Source organism: Rhodnius prolixus, unplaced genomic scaffold (assembly GCF_049639745.1).
Source record: "Rhodnius prolixus isolate KJV_2025 unplaced genomic scaffold, Rpr scaffold_6, whole genome shotgun sequence".
NCBI classification, from domain to species: domain Eukaryota; kingdom Metazoa; phylum Arthropoda; class Insecta; order Hemiptera; family Reduviidae; genus Rhodnius; species Rhodnius prolixus.
The window spans coordinates 36,827,845-36,844,663 of NW_027411634.1; the positions used below are offsets into that span (position 1 = coordinate 36,827,845).

General features: G+C 32.6%; 2 protein-coding genes across 7 annotated transcripts in view; both read left to right on the forward strand.

Moving 5' to 3' along the window:
* The window catches only part of LOC141461085 (uncharacterized), a 159,139-nt gene extending 150,432 nt beyond the window's left edge, over positions 1-8,707 (forward strand). For 2 of the 6 annotated variants that reach the window (XR_012462595.1, XR_012462596.1), the window contains 4 exons: positions 621-771; positions 4,293-4,530; positions 6,024-6,094; positions 8,054-8,487. The gene's annotated coding sequence lies outside the window, so the exon portion shown is untranslated. Of the gene's footprint in view, positions 1-620; positions 772-3,274; positions 4,117-4,292; positions 4,531-6,023; positions 6,095-8,053 lie in introns of all 6 variants that reach the window. The other 4 variants (XR_012462594.1, XR_012462591.1, XR_012462592.1 and 1 more) reach the window with 4 other exon arrangements.
* A 2,605-nt stretch (positions 8,708-11,312) lies between these two features.
* LOC141461082 (tubulin alpha-1 chain) lies at positions 11,313-14,054 on the forward strand. The gene is made up of 5 exons (XM_074141762.1): positions 11,313-11,474; positions 12,370-12,592; positions 12,665-12,905; positions 12,992-13,580; positions 13,665-14,054. The coding sequence occupies exons 1-5, from the start codon at positions 11,472-11,474 to the stop codon at positions 13,959-13,961; spliced, it is 1,353 nt and encodes a 450-aa protein (XP_073997863.1). The 5' UTR covers positions 11,313-11,471; the 3' UTR covers positions 13,962-14,054.
* Positions 14,055-16,819: the final 2,765 nt, after the last annotated feature.

Sequence of the window (16,819 nt, forward strand, 5' to 3'; positions counted from 1 at the left end):
CAAATGCCATCCATCTAATTCTATCTTGTGCAAGCGTTAAACTTATTTTCTATCTTTATCATTTTATGCAATTGTACCTCGCATCTGTACTTAGATTATCTTCTTAGTCTCCCGCTGTCAGGTGAAATTGCTCATATTTCCTTTGCAGACCTATCGTCTCCCATCCTCAAGAGGTGTGACAGCCACTTACATATTATATGTTACTTATCAAAAAGATGATATGTAACATCCTCGGAAGCCTCATACAATTCCTTAATTTTCCTTCGATTTCAGACACCATTCTTTCTTAAAGAACCTAAACTTCGCCTCAGAAGCTTGCGCTCCAATCTATCAAGCAGATTAGATGACGTTTTCTTAAGCGTTCAAGTTTCCGATGAGTTTGTAAAGGTGGGTGTTATTAGGGTTTCACATACTATTCTTATTTTCGTGCTGCGAACGATAAGGCTACTGTTAATTCTTTTTAAAAACCAATATAACCAAAATCTACAATCTAAGTATAACTGTTATTTGACTTTTATTTCACACAACGACAGCAGAAATGATAATTTGATAAAAATAATTATAGAACATTAATTAAAACACTTATTAATCAACCATTATTTAAAAAAAATCTTTTTTAGATAAAATTCCCGAAAAATAAAATAAAAGTGAGTCAGCTTGTGTGATTCAGCCTTTAAAATGAAAATATAGAGAGAGTGTAATCAACAGAAGGGTCCTACAGCAGTAACAGTTTGCTTGGGGAGAATTATAGAAGATGTATTGTGTGATAAGGTAGCGATGACTTTATATCTTTTATAGTATTTACTGATTTGTTTTATACGCATGCGTATTAAGTAAGATGGACTTGGAGACTTGACTGGAGAAAAGATGTGGGCATAACTACTACAACATGCCCACACGTAGTTTCACTTGGTTTGCTATAAAAGGTAAACACTGGTCTTATATGGTAACAATCTTAAGTGTGTCACGCTCTTGTCAACTCTCCTAGAACATAATACTGATTCAAAATTTAAAACTTTAAATGTTAACAAAATTGTGTGAAACACTAACAAGAGTTTACCTTACTGCAATTTACATAGTTATTGGTTTCCAAAACTTAGAATTTGGACTACTACAGTTGCAAAAAGTTACGCATTTTTTTTTTTTTACTTTTAATACATTATGTTTTTTTAAGCTTATAAAAAGATCTACGCTAATTGACAGATGACCGAGTATCTTGAAATCTTGGCAGGATTGTGATAGTATTAAAGGATCATAAACAGCAGTTTACTAAATTAGAAAAGTAGGTATATAAGGGCTCTTTTCAACGTGGACTTACAGGCAGGGAGAATATTGGGAAGAAAACAGAGCCAAACTTTTAGATTTAGGTTTCTAGTCTAGGAAGCTGGGATAGATAAATTTGGGCAGATAATATGGGAGCCACTTGTGCGGTCGTTGGCCTTCCAGTATTTTGCGACCAACCACCCATTTTGAAAACTTAGAGATTGATAGAGAAGGAAAGTCATCCACCTACGGTCCTGGGTAGGAATGTTTGAATGAATAGGGCCGGAATGTGAAAACAAATACATCTTACTTTTACCTGTTATTCATGGCAAACGACGCTCTTAGAGGTCGTGCGTATTGACACTGGATTAGGCAGAATGCCCATGCGAACTTAATTCTGCCGTACGACACCAGTTTTTAGTGCACGATAGGTCAGAAAACATCTTTTCAGGGCCTCTCCCTCTACGTGAATGGGTTGTTTATAAATGGTTTTCTAAGGTTTGATCGATAAACTAAAGCATTGGTGTTTTATTAAGCTGTTACGCTTGAATAAAACATAATTGTAATCGTTCAAAAAAATTAGTTATAAAAGTATTCCAGAGATCGAAGAAATTACTTTTGTTTTTTCTTTGAGCACATGCGAGTATGATGTACAGAAAAAAAAAGTAGAAAAATTTCAGGTAGCTCTAAATTTGAGACAACACGATAGTAAGATTGGGATCGTTAGTAAACCCGCCGTCAAACTAGAAATATTTCGTTGTTTTCCTATGAATAGTTTCAGTTCTCTAGTCTATTTTCTGAAAATTATACCTCTTTATTTTGCAATTTAGGCTACTTATTAAACCAAAAACAAATGGGTTAAGGAGGACTTTGTAAATATGATGAGCAAGTTTGAAAAGGGTTAAGAAAAGTAGGGTTGAAAATTATTTATTTCAAAAACAAATGTACCAGAGAGGCAGAAAATACGTTGAAGATGAACGAGTGAGTCTACGTTTTCTTATACTCGGTTCCGTGGGAGGCAGAGTTGAAGCGAAAAACCGCATGTGATCTCCCTTCTGGGATAGAGATTCCTCTCTACCAAAGCAAGAAGATCTTCACTAGCGCATTCGAAGTTATACCCTGTGGAACTCTTGTTAGGCTGTGAATTCCAAGTTAAGATTGTCTGATTATCTGTAAATGTCATCAATGATGACTTTCCGGGGAAAGTGAGTGCAGAAAACAAAAGAAAAGCAGTCAATAATGCCTTATGGCAAGAATGATGCCATGAGGCATAAGTCAAAGAAAGTTAAAATGGAATGGGGCTATACTCAGAACGGATGGTGGCTTCAGGTGACCCGAACATTAAGAGAAAGAAAAGGAAGTCGTTGATTATTTCATTTTCATGTCTGATGAATAGTTTCTTATTTCGATAATACAACAAAAAAAAACTCATTTAATTCCCAGTATTTAATTTTTTAATTATTTCTTTTTTTAATAATTTTGAGAAGTTTCGAGCTCACATTGTTCATTTTCAAATTGTTTTTAATTGGTAATAACTTTTAAGAAACGATTTTTAACACGTAATCATTCTTTCTTATTTTTTAATAGATATTTTATTATATATCTTATCTGATTCCACTCCTCTATATTGAAATTTCTTCACAAAATGCACGGAATATCTCCAAGATGTTTTCTTTTTTGTATGTATTGTTTAAAGAAACAAATCCTTAGTTTTTAAGAATTTTAACATATGGAAATAATGTTACTAAATCTTTTTTTTTCTTTTTTGGATTTCTTTGAAAATGTAGAATATCTTGTTTCCTACTATTCGTTTTTTCTTTTTAATTTATTCATTATAATCTCATTTTTCTTGAAACCAATTCTTTGCGTTATTTTACTAAGTGTTCAAAGCTATTATTTTATTTTACTTTATTTTCTGAAAACTGTAAAGATTGGCCCGGCATTTTGGAGGAATTACATTTCCAGAGTCTAGAAAGAAAAATTCGTTGGTAAGCTTTGTTTTTCATTGCAGAGATGATGTGACACAGAAAATTTTTGAGCCAGGAAGACTGAAATGAACGGTATTTATTGAAGATCGCAACTCGAAAGCTGCTTTGTGTGACGAAACCCTCAGAAAGGGATAAAACGTTTGAATGAAAAAAAAAGTCTGAAAACCCTGAAATATATGAAAGACAATGATTAAACAATTTTCAGCACTTCACAATAATTAAAAAAAAAAAAATTATTTGCTGATTTTGAAAAGGAAGATTGTACAAACGCAGATATTTATGGAACTGGCGCAAATGGTTCCCCCAATGGTGGGAAATAGTTGGCCATATCGTGACTACATGTTTGAAGTCGTCTTCAATAACAGTTAACTCCTTTGTCTAATTGGTGTAAAAATGGATCGAAAAGTGTTGGATTTCAAAATGTTTATTATCATAATAGTTTGCTTTTTATCGCTAGTCCCTCAAACAGATGATTCCCAAACCCAGGCACATTAACTTTGTAGAAGGTTCCTTCCCTGAATTACTTATCCGTTAGTTGATTCTAATTCATGTCGATGCCTTATGATACTTTTTACGCCAGTTGAAGGGAATTTATGATCATTCTTCTCGAATGGACGCAAGCTAGAGAACGTTCGAATCAATTCAAAAATTACTTTTAGTTTTCATTCAGAACTACGGGTATTCTTACAGAGGTACTATTAATTTCTGAATGGGATAAGTAAGAGGATTGCCAGTTTAGATCAATGAACATTGACAAAGGTAGCTTGAAATTAGTAATGTTTAGTGCTGCAGAATCCTAATGTACTGTCTAGTTAAATTTAGTGCGATTAACACGGCTGCAGATGTATAAAATATGTTTTGTAAGGTAAACAGTCAAGCTGGTATTTGTTGTTATTGTACGCTTCTAACTAATAAAAGCAACCCACGTTATCTGTATTATCTTTGAATTATTTTAAGCCAGAATACAAGTTGTCATTAGCAAGATGAGAAAGAAAAATTTGGATTTTTTATCATGAGATTTGTTTATTTCTTCTGTTTCAGATTCAACATCTGTACACATTCCAGTTGGTAGATGAAACGTTTGTCCTTCTAATGTTTCCTTCCTGGTTAAAAATGTGTTCAAAGATGTCAATTATAGTTGCGGTTAAGAATGAAGAGTAACAGATAAAAAAAACTTTCCAATATTTTATTTTGATGTGAAACCATAAAATGCACAATGAACACTGCGAAGAGAAACCTGCAATGTGATGTTTTAAAAATTGTTACATAATAAGTGCAGGTAAAGCTTTTTTTAAACAGGAAATATTTTAATAAAATAAATATTACATTCTGGTGAGAAACATTTTCACTTTTGTGTGTGTGTTCTTTCCAGAATTAAAGTTTTAAGCGTGGATTATTTATGAAGTGTGTAGTTGTAGTTGTTCGAAATGCGATTGTACAAAAGGTAAAAGCTGGCAGTATACCGATATGCAGGGTACACAATGTCTCTCTTCAATTTATAATAAACAGTAGTTAACTACAATATTTTACATGTTTATTTTAAAGGTACCATTTAAAAAAAAAAATCTCCAAAGCTACAAAAATCTTTTCAAAAATGGTACTTTTGGTTAGGCCATTTTTCTTCAAATGGGGAAGTTTAGATACACCTTTAATAGGTGATAGTCTGTGCATAATACTGAAATGGTTTGTTGGAGGTAAGTGTTGAATAGGAATTAAGAGAATAGCCATTGTCATTAAGTCAGTTATAGAAGGGTTGATAGCTTGCTCGTTATTTTCGAGGGATTTGTAGTTGAGAATGCTAAGTAAAGTTTGAATTGTCCGTAAATGTTTTATATCTTTTTAGAGTAGTGTTCATCTTTTTTGGTGATTGATTCATTAGTCTAAAGGGAAGAGAGATTATTACGAACTTCAGTCATAATTTTTTTTATATGTTTAATTGCCAAGCTTTCTATGGGACAAGGTCAAAAGCTTGATGAATATCTTAAATATAATGGATCTCTTCGCTTGCGCCTCACAGCTTGTTACCATGCATCTGTACCATTGCCATGGTTGACTCATAGATTGTAAAGTTCGTCAGTAAGTGAATTTACCTATCATCTTCACGCAAATACTTTCAACCTTCTGTATTTTTTTTTTAATACTAATAGTTTGTGGTCCTTCCAGATCAGTCGTTAGTCCAAATTCCGTTGTATGTAACCGTGCGGTAGTGGCAAGATGAAAGTAATGGTTCACTGAAAGCAAACAGTAGGGCACATATATTTTCTTATCTATCTTCATCTTCTTAGATAATTGATCATATAAATTGATTTGCAGTTTTGAGTTTTATTTTACCAGTGTTTAGTCTATATGTTAAGTGAATTTAGTTGCTTCGTAATATGGTAATAAAATTGATGTGTCTTTTGCAAATGTTGCTGTGAGTGTAATGGATTGTGGTGGAAAGTCTGCTGAGTACACAGAGTAAAGAAATGGACATTGTGCATTTCCTTGAGGTATTCAACTTGCACCTACCTATGTAATAGTCTCATTTGCAGGTTAAAGCAAAATTTGAATTTAGAAAATCAGTTGAGAGAAAATTTCTATTCAGAATTTAATTTCAAAAATTGGACGTGTTAAATGAAGTCAAGAGTTCTTTTAGCTTATTTTCCACTCACAAAAATATTCTAAAGCCTAATTGCTAAAATTTTCTTCAAAATTACGTATTATTTAATTAAATAGTTAATTACATTTGTGTGCAAGTTCTTTTTACCTTTTACCTCCTTTTGTTGGTTCCAGGTGGGTTACGTCATCCTTTTTTACGGCTGCTACCTCACCTTATTTGGAATGGACATTAATACCACCTGTTGGTGAGTGATACTTTTTATTTTTTAAAATTCCTTAAATTTTAATTTGTTTAGTTAATATATTTAAGAAGATCTATTGTTTTCTACAAACAATAATATGTATCGAATTTAAATTGGTACAAAAGAAAGGCAAGGTCATCAGAAATATAAGAATTGAGTATTTAATGTCACAGATGGGCGCGAGGCTATATACGGGGAGGGGCTAGTCTGTTAGTAAGTAAATTCTTGATTTAAAAAACTTGCCAGTATTTTCACCAAATATTTAGTATATTTGCAATTTATTTAATTATTTATCTATAATAATTCCTTCGACTTATACTAGATACAATTCTTCACTATTCTTATTGGCAAATTTTAATATACATATGTATGTAAATGGTGGGGATAATACTTGACCTGAATGAGTCTATAATTGTCTATCAGTCCTCTCTGTAATCGAATCTAACTAGAGGTCAGTTTAAAGTTACACTTCTTTCTCAGATTTCCTCGTGTAAAGTTTTTATTTTTGTAATTATTATTTACGGGAGGGAAGAATTTGAGTTTCCAATATGGAGAAAATCCATAGTTGTTTCAAGAAAATTATTTTTGAACAATGCAGAAAATATTTTTATTCTCAATTATTTATTTCATATTTGAAATATTAGCAACACTCATTATCGTCGCTCATTACTCAAAAACTACTAATTTCTTTTTTCAAGATCGAATATAGTCCGAATAGTTAGTTTCAAGTTTAGTGGCTTCGCTGTATCTTGTTTTTCATCTGAAGTGTCTAACTAGGATCAATAGTCCAAGACCGATTGTATAAAAAGAAGTGGTATAGCCACTTTGGCATCTTCGCAAATACGCCTATAGTAAACATATTCAACGTTGTCATGCCCAACATTCACGCAGAACACAACAAGGCCTGCAGAAGCAGATAATTTGTGCAGCTATTACTTGAGTTTAGCGTACCCACTGACAAACTCTAGCTTATCATCAACACTCATTTCTATGCTCACCTATTGAATGCGTCACAAATGGATATAATTATTTTATTAATATTAAGGAGACACATGATAGATCTTTTAAGGCGTGTTGGATTTGGCTTTTATCAAATAGATTTAAAGAGGGCCATAACCCAATTCTTCTGCGACCTAAAAGCTCTATTGGTCCTCTAAAATGTACTGTTGCGACATAGAATGTAGAATTGTAAATGGTGTAGTTACAGGTTCTGTACTAGAGTTCTATGGAGTTTGCCTGTGAATTCGCTAAACCCAACCATCTCTGCAAACCCTACACAATTCACAGTTGAATTTTTGTTTTATCAGTGAATGTGTTCTTCGCGTTGTTAGATTGTGATGCCCACGAAGGCGCCAAAATTCTTGAATCTGAAGAAATGGGGTTTTTGGATTAAGCCACTTTTTCAGACATTACCTGTCCTAGATCATCTCGTAAAGATTGCCATAATCACCTAATTCAGGATGCTAATTGTAGGAGCCAGCTTCTCGCGTCACTCCAGCTGGCCGATTCAATGAGGATTTATAAAATAACCACAGTAATCATTGTTTGCCGCAAGAGCCTACTAAAAGAGAACATCCCTGTTTCTTACGGTTTCCTTTACCCTTTCTTTGTAGCATCCTCGTACTATTGGTATTTTTCTTTGTTACTCAGTCTTCTCCCACTTCCTAACTGACACTGTTTTTCAAACCGTTTTCACGTAAAAACGCAAAAATCACTTAAAACCGGCAAAGGGAATCAGAAAAGCAGCGCTTCTGATCATTTTTTTGTTTTTGTTTTTATAGTAACCTTAATAGTCACCTTAAATGCCAGATTGCCTTTAGGGCCACTTGCCTTTTATTTTTATTATTACCTATATATTTACAAAATTAATTTAGGCCAACTCACTAAGAGCTTTATACATAGTGATACATATTTTTAAAAGAGTTCATTTCTTTATAGATTTTGATATAGTCTTGATTTCAGTCATCTTGTAGCTGTACGCTCGCCAAAGTGGTAATGAAATATGGATGCAGTGTGTGAAGGGTGAGGAAGAAGTTGTCTCAGTTTGATCATGCAAGTGTTAATGACTTGAATGTAGAAATTTTCTGTGTATTTGTGTTCCTAGTAGTCCATGTGTTCAGTGCAATTCGTAGTAATTCATTTTTAAAATTTTAGTCTTTTAGAGTACATTTTGGAAAAATGAAGTTGTCTGTTTCTCATTTCTAAAAGAGAAAATATTTTTAGGTTCTTGATAAATTTTAAAGTTAACTTATCACTAGAAGGGATTCCTTTGAATTCAAACAATTTTTTTTTAGTTTTTAAGATTTTTGGTATCCATTCTGTGGACTTGGCTCATGATGATTTGACTTTAAAGTTCTTCCTCCCATAGCTTTTTTTATTTTAATTATCTGCCTCGTAAGAGTGGTAACTGCTAGCAATTGAACGAATCATATTATAAATTTTTTTGCAAATCAATATAGTTAATTTTTTTTCCTTAACTAAGGTTCAAAATACGCAAGAAAACTAGAAGAATATCGAGAAAATATTATCTTTACTCAGCAGTAAATATAAAAAAAAAGTAAACAAAGGACACACCACATTCGTTTTTTTTTAGCCGATTCTCTCTATTTTCTGTACTTTATTAACATTATTTTTTATATTGATACAATTTTTGTTTACAAAATTAGCAGACAAAAAATTTTAGATAGTAATTTTTCTATGAAGTTCAAGATCAAATTAACGTCATCATTCTAGTATCTCATCCATAACAATAAATTAATTTGAATTTCGTCCACTATTAACTATATATATATATATATATATTAACTATATATATATAATTTATAATTTTACTTCATGTTAGTATTGCTTCAATCGGTACAGCTTCAGAGGGATATAATTATCTATCTTTTATTAGAAGCGTTTTGTACCATTTCTTCCAGTATAAACCACAAATTAAATCTCTGATCAAAATTTTTCAAGACCGAACGAATGCGGATTATACAGTGGCGTTTTTGTACTAATATTCAAAGAAACTTTCCAGAAGTCTCCATTGGAAAAATCAGAGTATAGCATTAAGATCGGCCAGCTTTCTTCATTCTTCTACTACTTTATATTATAATAAAACATTTATCGAATTCAATACATTTAATCATTATAGTGTTATATAGAACTTAGTGCCGTACAATCTCTGTACAATAGCACTTTGAGGAATAACTTCTCCCGGAGATATATTAGTATTAATTACCTTAATATGAAAATATAAAAATATGAGGATTGCGTTATATTCTTAAAATATCTGGGCTTTTATAAAATTATGAATGTTTAAAGTAATGCAAATGCTTCATTTCTGTGCTATGTTCTAGAATATAGATTACTTATCGTCAGAGAGAGATTTATTTGTTTATTCATGTAAAAAAAAAAATAACTGTTAAGTCTGTTAAGCTATTGTAGAATCGTTGGTGACATAAATTACCCAGCCACAGTACGATGAAGTGCACCAGATAATTAAAACATAAAAAGGCAAAATTCCAGGGTTTCAAATAAAATGCACATTACTGCAATATACAATGTATACGTGTATATATACATATGAGTAAAGTAGCAGCTCTTTTTGGCAATCCTAATTTTGACACTCATTATGTTAAGACTAATTCGAATAATCAATTTTTTTATGGCACAGACCTCGGAACCTCTACTGCCCATAGAATTCGAAAGCCAGCGAAAAATAGCGTCAGCTGTGAAATAAAATTTAACAAACAGTTAAATAAATAAAATAATATTTCTTTAGATTTAAATATTTAATAGATAAAACTGAAAGAACTGAATAAAAATTAAATAAATTAAAAGAAGTAGAATATTTCCATTGCTTTTTTTTTTAGCCTATGTGTGAAGTAGATTTCTCCTTAATTGGAGAAAGGCAAAGAACTTTGCTGTATGAATTAATAATAATTTCTATATCATTTCATTCAGATTTTTTTATTGAATATAGAAAATAGCATTTTTAAAAAATAATGCAAAATGTGAACAATCACATATAGCTTTCTTTTATTAGAATTATTTCAGTTCTTAATTTATGCATTTTCCGAAATCTTAGGGAAAAATTAAGTCATAATTACTGGTTTGATATACCATTGGCGGCAGGACGTGAGCATTCTGTGCTTTTTAACTCCCTTGAACATAGCACACCAAAAATTAGAAGCGCTAAAAATTTATGGCTAATCAAGTATGAACTGAAGTTTACAAAAAATTCTAGTTTAAAAACCTTTTCAAGGAAGTGCTAAAAAACTTAAAATGTTGGTCAATAAAAGTGAATTTCCGTTTAACCGATTTACCTCATACTTGAAATTCGGTCGTGTTCTCAATGAGATATAATGTAGATGGTGGTGTTTTAATGAATTGAGCAGAATGTGAAAGAGGGAACATAACATGGCACTTCTCTGAGAACCCCCAAAAATTAATTTTAAATAAAAGTGATAGGCATTAAAGTGTTTCTGTTAATGGATTTCAAAAAAAAAAGTTATTGATGCAATTTTTGAGAAAATTCTCGAATTAATGGTCATTTTCAATATTCGGTAAAAATTTTATATTTAAAGGGAGATAGTTTGTGTTATACTGGTTCTCGTAGCTCTCACCTACGGATAACGCGATTAAAACTTATGTACTGGGAACTTCAAACTTATATTTGTAGAAAACTCTAATTTCTAAAATCGCAGTATTGCCTCTAACTCTGCTGAATAAGAGAAAGTATGTAAGTAAGCTGTTAAACAATGACGACTTTTTTTTTTAATAACGTGTTATTGATTTTAAAATTTAATTCATTATTATTCATTCGTTGGTTATTTAATGTATTCCTGGACTCCCTCCCAATAACTATTTTGAAAATTTTAAATGTTAAAACAGAAAATTTCCACTTTAGTGCATTTAACGTGCCAATAGCCATATCCCCACAGCTGCAGTTTGTTAAAGACGTGTCCGTTGCAAGTTGTACAGAGAGCGCCACATGTGATTCATAAGTGAAAGAAGCCCTAGAGTAAAACTCAATTTTTTACAAGTTTATTTAAGCCTTGCAGATTAATAAAAATTATTTTAATAATTTTTGAATCAACCTTTACTACTATTTATTGATAAAAATTGCTAAATATTACTTCAGTTAAGTGGAAACATTTCAATTTACCACGCCCACATGGTATTAGTGGTCCAATCAGAGCGTAGTATTCATATGGTGGTGGTAGCTTTATAAGCTGCAACCGTGTCCGCTCACCCTCATTATTCGTCTGAGGAACTGTCTTTGTTAGGTCACCTTCTGTACGAACCATAATTTTTTTTTACAATTACTTTAAAACTTTTCTTGATTAGTTTTTCTTAGTGTTTGAAGCTTTATTTATTATTACAAAACAAAATGGTGAGTAAATAACTTAATTTTCTATTGAAACCTTTTTTTTATTGCAAACATGAGGCAATCGTTTCTGCGATATTTAGTTATGTGAAATTTGGAATAGGTATAAGTGAACTAGTAAATTGTTCTATTTAATCTCAGAAATAAGTTATATATTTATAAAATGTTAGTTTAAGAGTGTGTTGGAAGTGAAAGGATCCCGCCTTTTGTTACTTGCAGTACCGTTAAAGCCGGTTATGGCGACGGGTGTGCCATGTATTGTTGCGTGCTACTTTTATTTGACATTTAATATGCTGTTTAAACGCATTTAAAATTATTTAATTAATATACTATTTAAAAAATGTAAATGTAATTCTTTTGTTTAATTAAAACGTGTACAAAGGTCCAATAATTACGGTTAGTCATTGACCTTGATGAATGCCGGTTAGCAGCAACGCCTTTATTTCCCTCCATTTATTTCTTCGTCATGAGCACGAGTTCACTTGGGTTTTTTAATTCTAAGAGGACGATATTTACATTTTGGTTTCATTTACGTTAATAGAGACAATTTATTTTATTGAAATGAATTTTAAACGTTTCATATATATGTACATATTTGGCCAAGTAAAATTAAGTTTTAGAATTCAAAATTTAACCTTTGATAAAACTGTATATTACTTAACTGTGCACGAGATATTTCCTCAAAATGTCTTAAATTAGTTCTTACAAAAAAGATGTATCTAGAAAATATTAACTTACGTGTATTCTAACAAAAACTTCTGTTTTACTTCAGTTGTTTTTGTAAAAAAATATACCAAAATAATTCTTTAACGGGAAATTGTAAGAAAACTGCTAGGACTGTAAAACAAAAATACTGTTATGCTGGATTTTCAATAATTTTATTTTTCTTTTCTTTTTCTAGAGGGAATGTATTTCAGTACACGTTGGACAGGCTGGAGTCCAAATTGGTAATGCCTGTTGGGAATTGTACTGTTTGGAACATGGTATCCAACCTGATGGACAAATGCCATCTGATAAAACTATTGGAGGCGGAGATGATTCTTTTAACACATTTTTCAGTGAAACTGGCGCCGGAAAGCATGTTCCTAGGGCAGTGTTTGTTGATTTGGAACCTACAGTAGTCGGTAAGTTTTTTAATTTATTGTTGCTTAATAGTTATCCACAATACCGTATACTCAGTGTAATTTAATTTTCAGATGAGGTTAGGACTGGAACCTACAGGCAACTGTTTCACCCTGAACAACTTATTACTGGCAAAGAAGATGCGGCAAATAATTACGCCCGAGGACATTATACTATTGGTAAGGAAATAGTTGACTTGGTTCTCGACAGGATAAGGAAATTAGCAGACCAATGTACTGGATTACAAGGTTTCCTCATCTTCCACTCATTTGGTGGTGGTACCGGATCTGGATTTACCTCTCTTCTTATGGAAAGGTAGGATATAATTCTATTATAACTTGGAAGTATTTAATTTTTTTTTCTTTTTGTTTGTTTTAGTAACATAATTATTTTTATTGCAGATTGTCTGTTGATTACGGAAAGAAGAGTAAACTGGAATTCGCCATTTACCCAGCTCCTCAAGTGTCCACTGCCGTTGTTGAACCATACAACTCAATCCTCACCACACATACTACCTTAGAACATTCTGACTGTGCATTTATGGTTGATAATGAAGCTATTTATGATATTTGTCGTCGTAATTTAGATATTGAACGCCCTACATATACAAACTTGAATCGACTTATTGGACAAATAGTTTCCTCGATCACTGCTTCCCTTAGATTTGATGGCGCCCTGAATGTGGATCTTACTGAATTCCAAACTAACCTGGTTCCTTACCCAAGGATTCACTTCCCCCTGGTTACTTATGCCCCAGTTATTTCCGCTGAGAAGGCCTACCATGAACAATTATCTGTAGCTGAAATCACGAATGCCTGTTTCGAGCCGGCTAACCAGATGGTAAAATGTGACCCTCGCCATGGAAAATACATGGCGTGCTGCATGTTGTACAGAGGTGACGTTGTGCCCAAGGATGTGAACGCCGCCATCGCCACCATTAAGACGAAGAGGACTATTCAGTTCGTGGACTGGTGCCCAACAGGTTTCAAGGTAGGTATTTTGTTAAAAGCAAAAATAGTATGCCAATTGCTTATATTTTTTGAAACTAATTACCTGATCTCTTTTGTTCTTTAGGTTGGAATCAACTACCAACCACCCACTGTGGTCCCGGGCGGAGATCTGGCCAAGGTACAGCGTGCTGTATGTATGTTGTCCAATACTACTGCTATTGCTGAAGCCTGGGCAAGATTAGATCATAAATTCGATCTTATGTACGCCAAGAGAGCTTTCGTTCACTGGTATGTCGGTGAAGGTATGGAAGAAGGTGAATTCTCAGAGGCCAGAGAAGATCTTGCTGCTTTAGAGAAAGATTATGAAGAAGTTGGCATGGACTCCGCAGAAGGCGACGGAGAAGGTGCTGAAGAATATTAAAAAAAATATATATATATTTTTGTACTTTTTTTTTACTTGTGTTCATACGGTGAATTTACTTACAAGAAAGATTAAAAACAGGCATTTCATTTATTTTGCAGCTTATTTCGAGTTGTTTTGACACCTACCTTTATCTATAACTTATGTTTGAGGTGCTTTAGACCTTTAGTAATAATTCTAGAGTGTAGAGGTGTTCATGCTACCTTTCTCTTGCTACATTTCTCAAGATTCAAATTTCTTTCAAATATTCTTTTACTAAATATTAATTTACTTCATTGTAATTGTTATAATTGACAAAGAAACTTTTTTGTACCAATGGAAGAAACCTAAGGTGCATTAATTTTCTAAAAACTCCAGGGTTGTTTAACTTTCTAATGGAATTTTGATCACTGAGCAGTTTGGGCCGGCCCCTCGTGTGTCCATCCCTAATTTTTTCTGTTTTAATGTAGAAAATTCATGTTATTTTCTAAAAACTTTTTTTTTTTTGTCAAAACGTGAAATTTCAGTGAAAAGCATTTGGAAAATTAAAGATAAAGTATTTATTGATAAAACATTTCTAAATCGATTTACGGATTTGGTTTCTCACGTTTTAGTTGAATCTTAAAATTGCTCTTGCACATCAAAGGTGAGAGAATGTGGGGGATTAATTTAATTATAATCTCTTATGAACTTGCATTGAAGCCAGCTAACATTTAGTAAATGTTATCGTATATGAAGGGAATTTTGAGAATTGTACAAAGAAAAAATTGTGTGCTTCAAATTAGAATTTTTTTCCCCAGCGTTTTTAGGTGAAATCTTTGATGAATAGTTCCATAGGTCGTTAACAGTTTTTTATATATCCATTATACTGAAAGTATTAATTATGTGGCCAGCTTTCTAGACTACAAAGATTAGAAGGAATATACTACGATGTTGCAGATACAACCAGAAACTGCATAGTGATGGCGATTCATTCTTTCCTGCTACCAAGCAGGAGATTCATCAGTCTTATAAACTTCATATTTCCAAGAATTAGTGGGAAATTGTAGGATACAGACGACGTAAATAGTACCTATTCAATCTTAAGGTTTCTTGCCATTAAGTTAAATAACTGAAGATTTACCTTAGATTTATATTAGTAAACAATATTTATAGACTACAATACTTGAGATCAAAAAAGGATATGACTTAACAACAACAGCAAAAAAAACTAATTTGAAATATACATGTGAGTGGATTGTGTCACCATTCTACAAACCAACAAAATATTTAGTTGAAAAAAGTAGTATTAAATATTTTACTTGTGTTCTAGAGTGGTCTTACGAAGAAACTTCCACACACAGTTGAGAACAAATGTAATGGTGATATATAAATGTGCTTAGCTGGCCAATAAGTCCGTAAGTGTATTCAAAAACATATTAAGTGTAAACATTCAATGTAACTATTTGGTGTTACTGATATTAGGTTGAGGAACGATGCATTGTTAACATGCATATTTATTTTATCTAGTGATATGTATTTAAACAAGTCTGCAATCATAAAAGTAAGCAAAACCTTGAAATGTGAATGAATGGTCTCCTTAACTTGTAGGAACCTCAGTTCCATCGGAGAAGAGATTTCTCAAGCGCGTTGTGAAATCGGTGAGAGAGTTCAAGATTTGTAGGTTTCATTTTTTAAAAACTTATTTCTGGTCTCTGCGGGCCCTAATACGATCTTCATTTGAATTTTATTCGCCTAATATATATATATATATACTTGTATTTTCGCATAGGCTGCTTTACAGGCTATCAAGTCTTACGAAGTTAATTCGAAACATGTCCCTGCCTGGATGGATATTTGATCAGTTTTAGTACATAATGTCTAGGGGACGGGGCAATTAGGTCACCAGAGAAATGAGTAGCTAGTTTGCCCGGCCCGGAAAACCCCGCTACGGTACCTTGAATGAACTGAGCTGTTTAAGACGCAGAAAAATGCCGTAGTAGCGCAGCCAACAGCATTAAATTACTCATATAATGAGATTTTAGACCAACGGTGAAACAGTTCATTATTAACCTCTCTCGTAAGTATACTGGCCATTCCGGTGTTCGTTGGCCTCTAGAAGGTCTATTACAGATTGAACATACAATGTATCGCGTGAGCTGGTCAGCGAATAGATAGCTTTGTATGTTTATAGATGGAAGTACAAAAACGGTGCACTACCTTCATGAATTCATGTGAGTGGAATATGTACCACACTGTTCTAAATAATTTTGAATGAGAAGTTGGCATTGTAACATGCGTTTTGGAGCAATCTCACGATGAAAAATCTATTAGAAAATTGTTGAGAACAAACTCTTCCTCTGCAAAAGAGTTTATTCGACCAATTATTTATTATTGATTGAGCAGGATTCTAACAATTAGCCAATTCGTTTTACTGGACCTTAGAACACACTATAGATCAGGAAGATCCTGTTTTTATAAAAACCCATAACATTTTTTATTCTAATTATTTAAACTTCAAGTATAAAGGGTGTTCAGCATAAGACTACCGTAACTTCGGGAGGCGATTCTGGGCATCATTTGCAGCAAAAAAGTCCATATAAACTATGGCTCGATTCGGCTCCGTTTTGTAGATATTTTTAATTTTATATTTTTTCAGAGTACTACTACTTTTTAGCAAACAGTTGTCTATATTTCTCAAACTATTAGAGCTAAAGAAAGTTCATTCAGCACACTAGAAAGAAGGTTAAATTTCCTTTTAAATAAGCTAAATTATATTTCAAAATAATAATATTAAGTATTTCAAATTGTGGCCCAAACATAAGAAATAGCAAGTTTCTAATTTTTTCCCAAAACTTTGATTTCATTTTTCTCAAAAACATTTTACACGAAAAAACCGT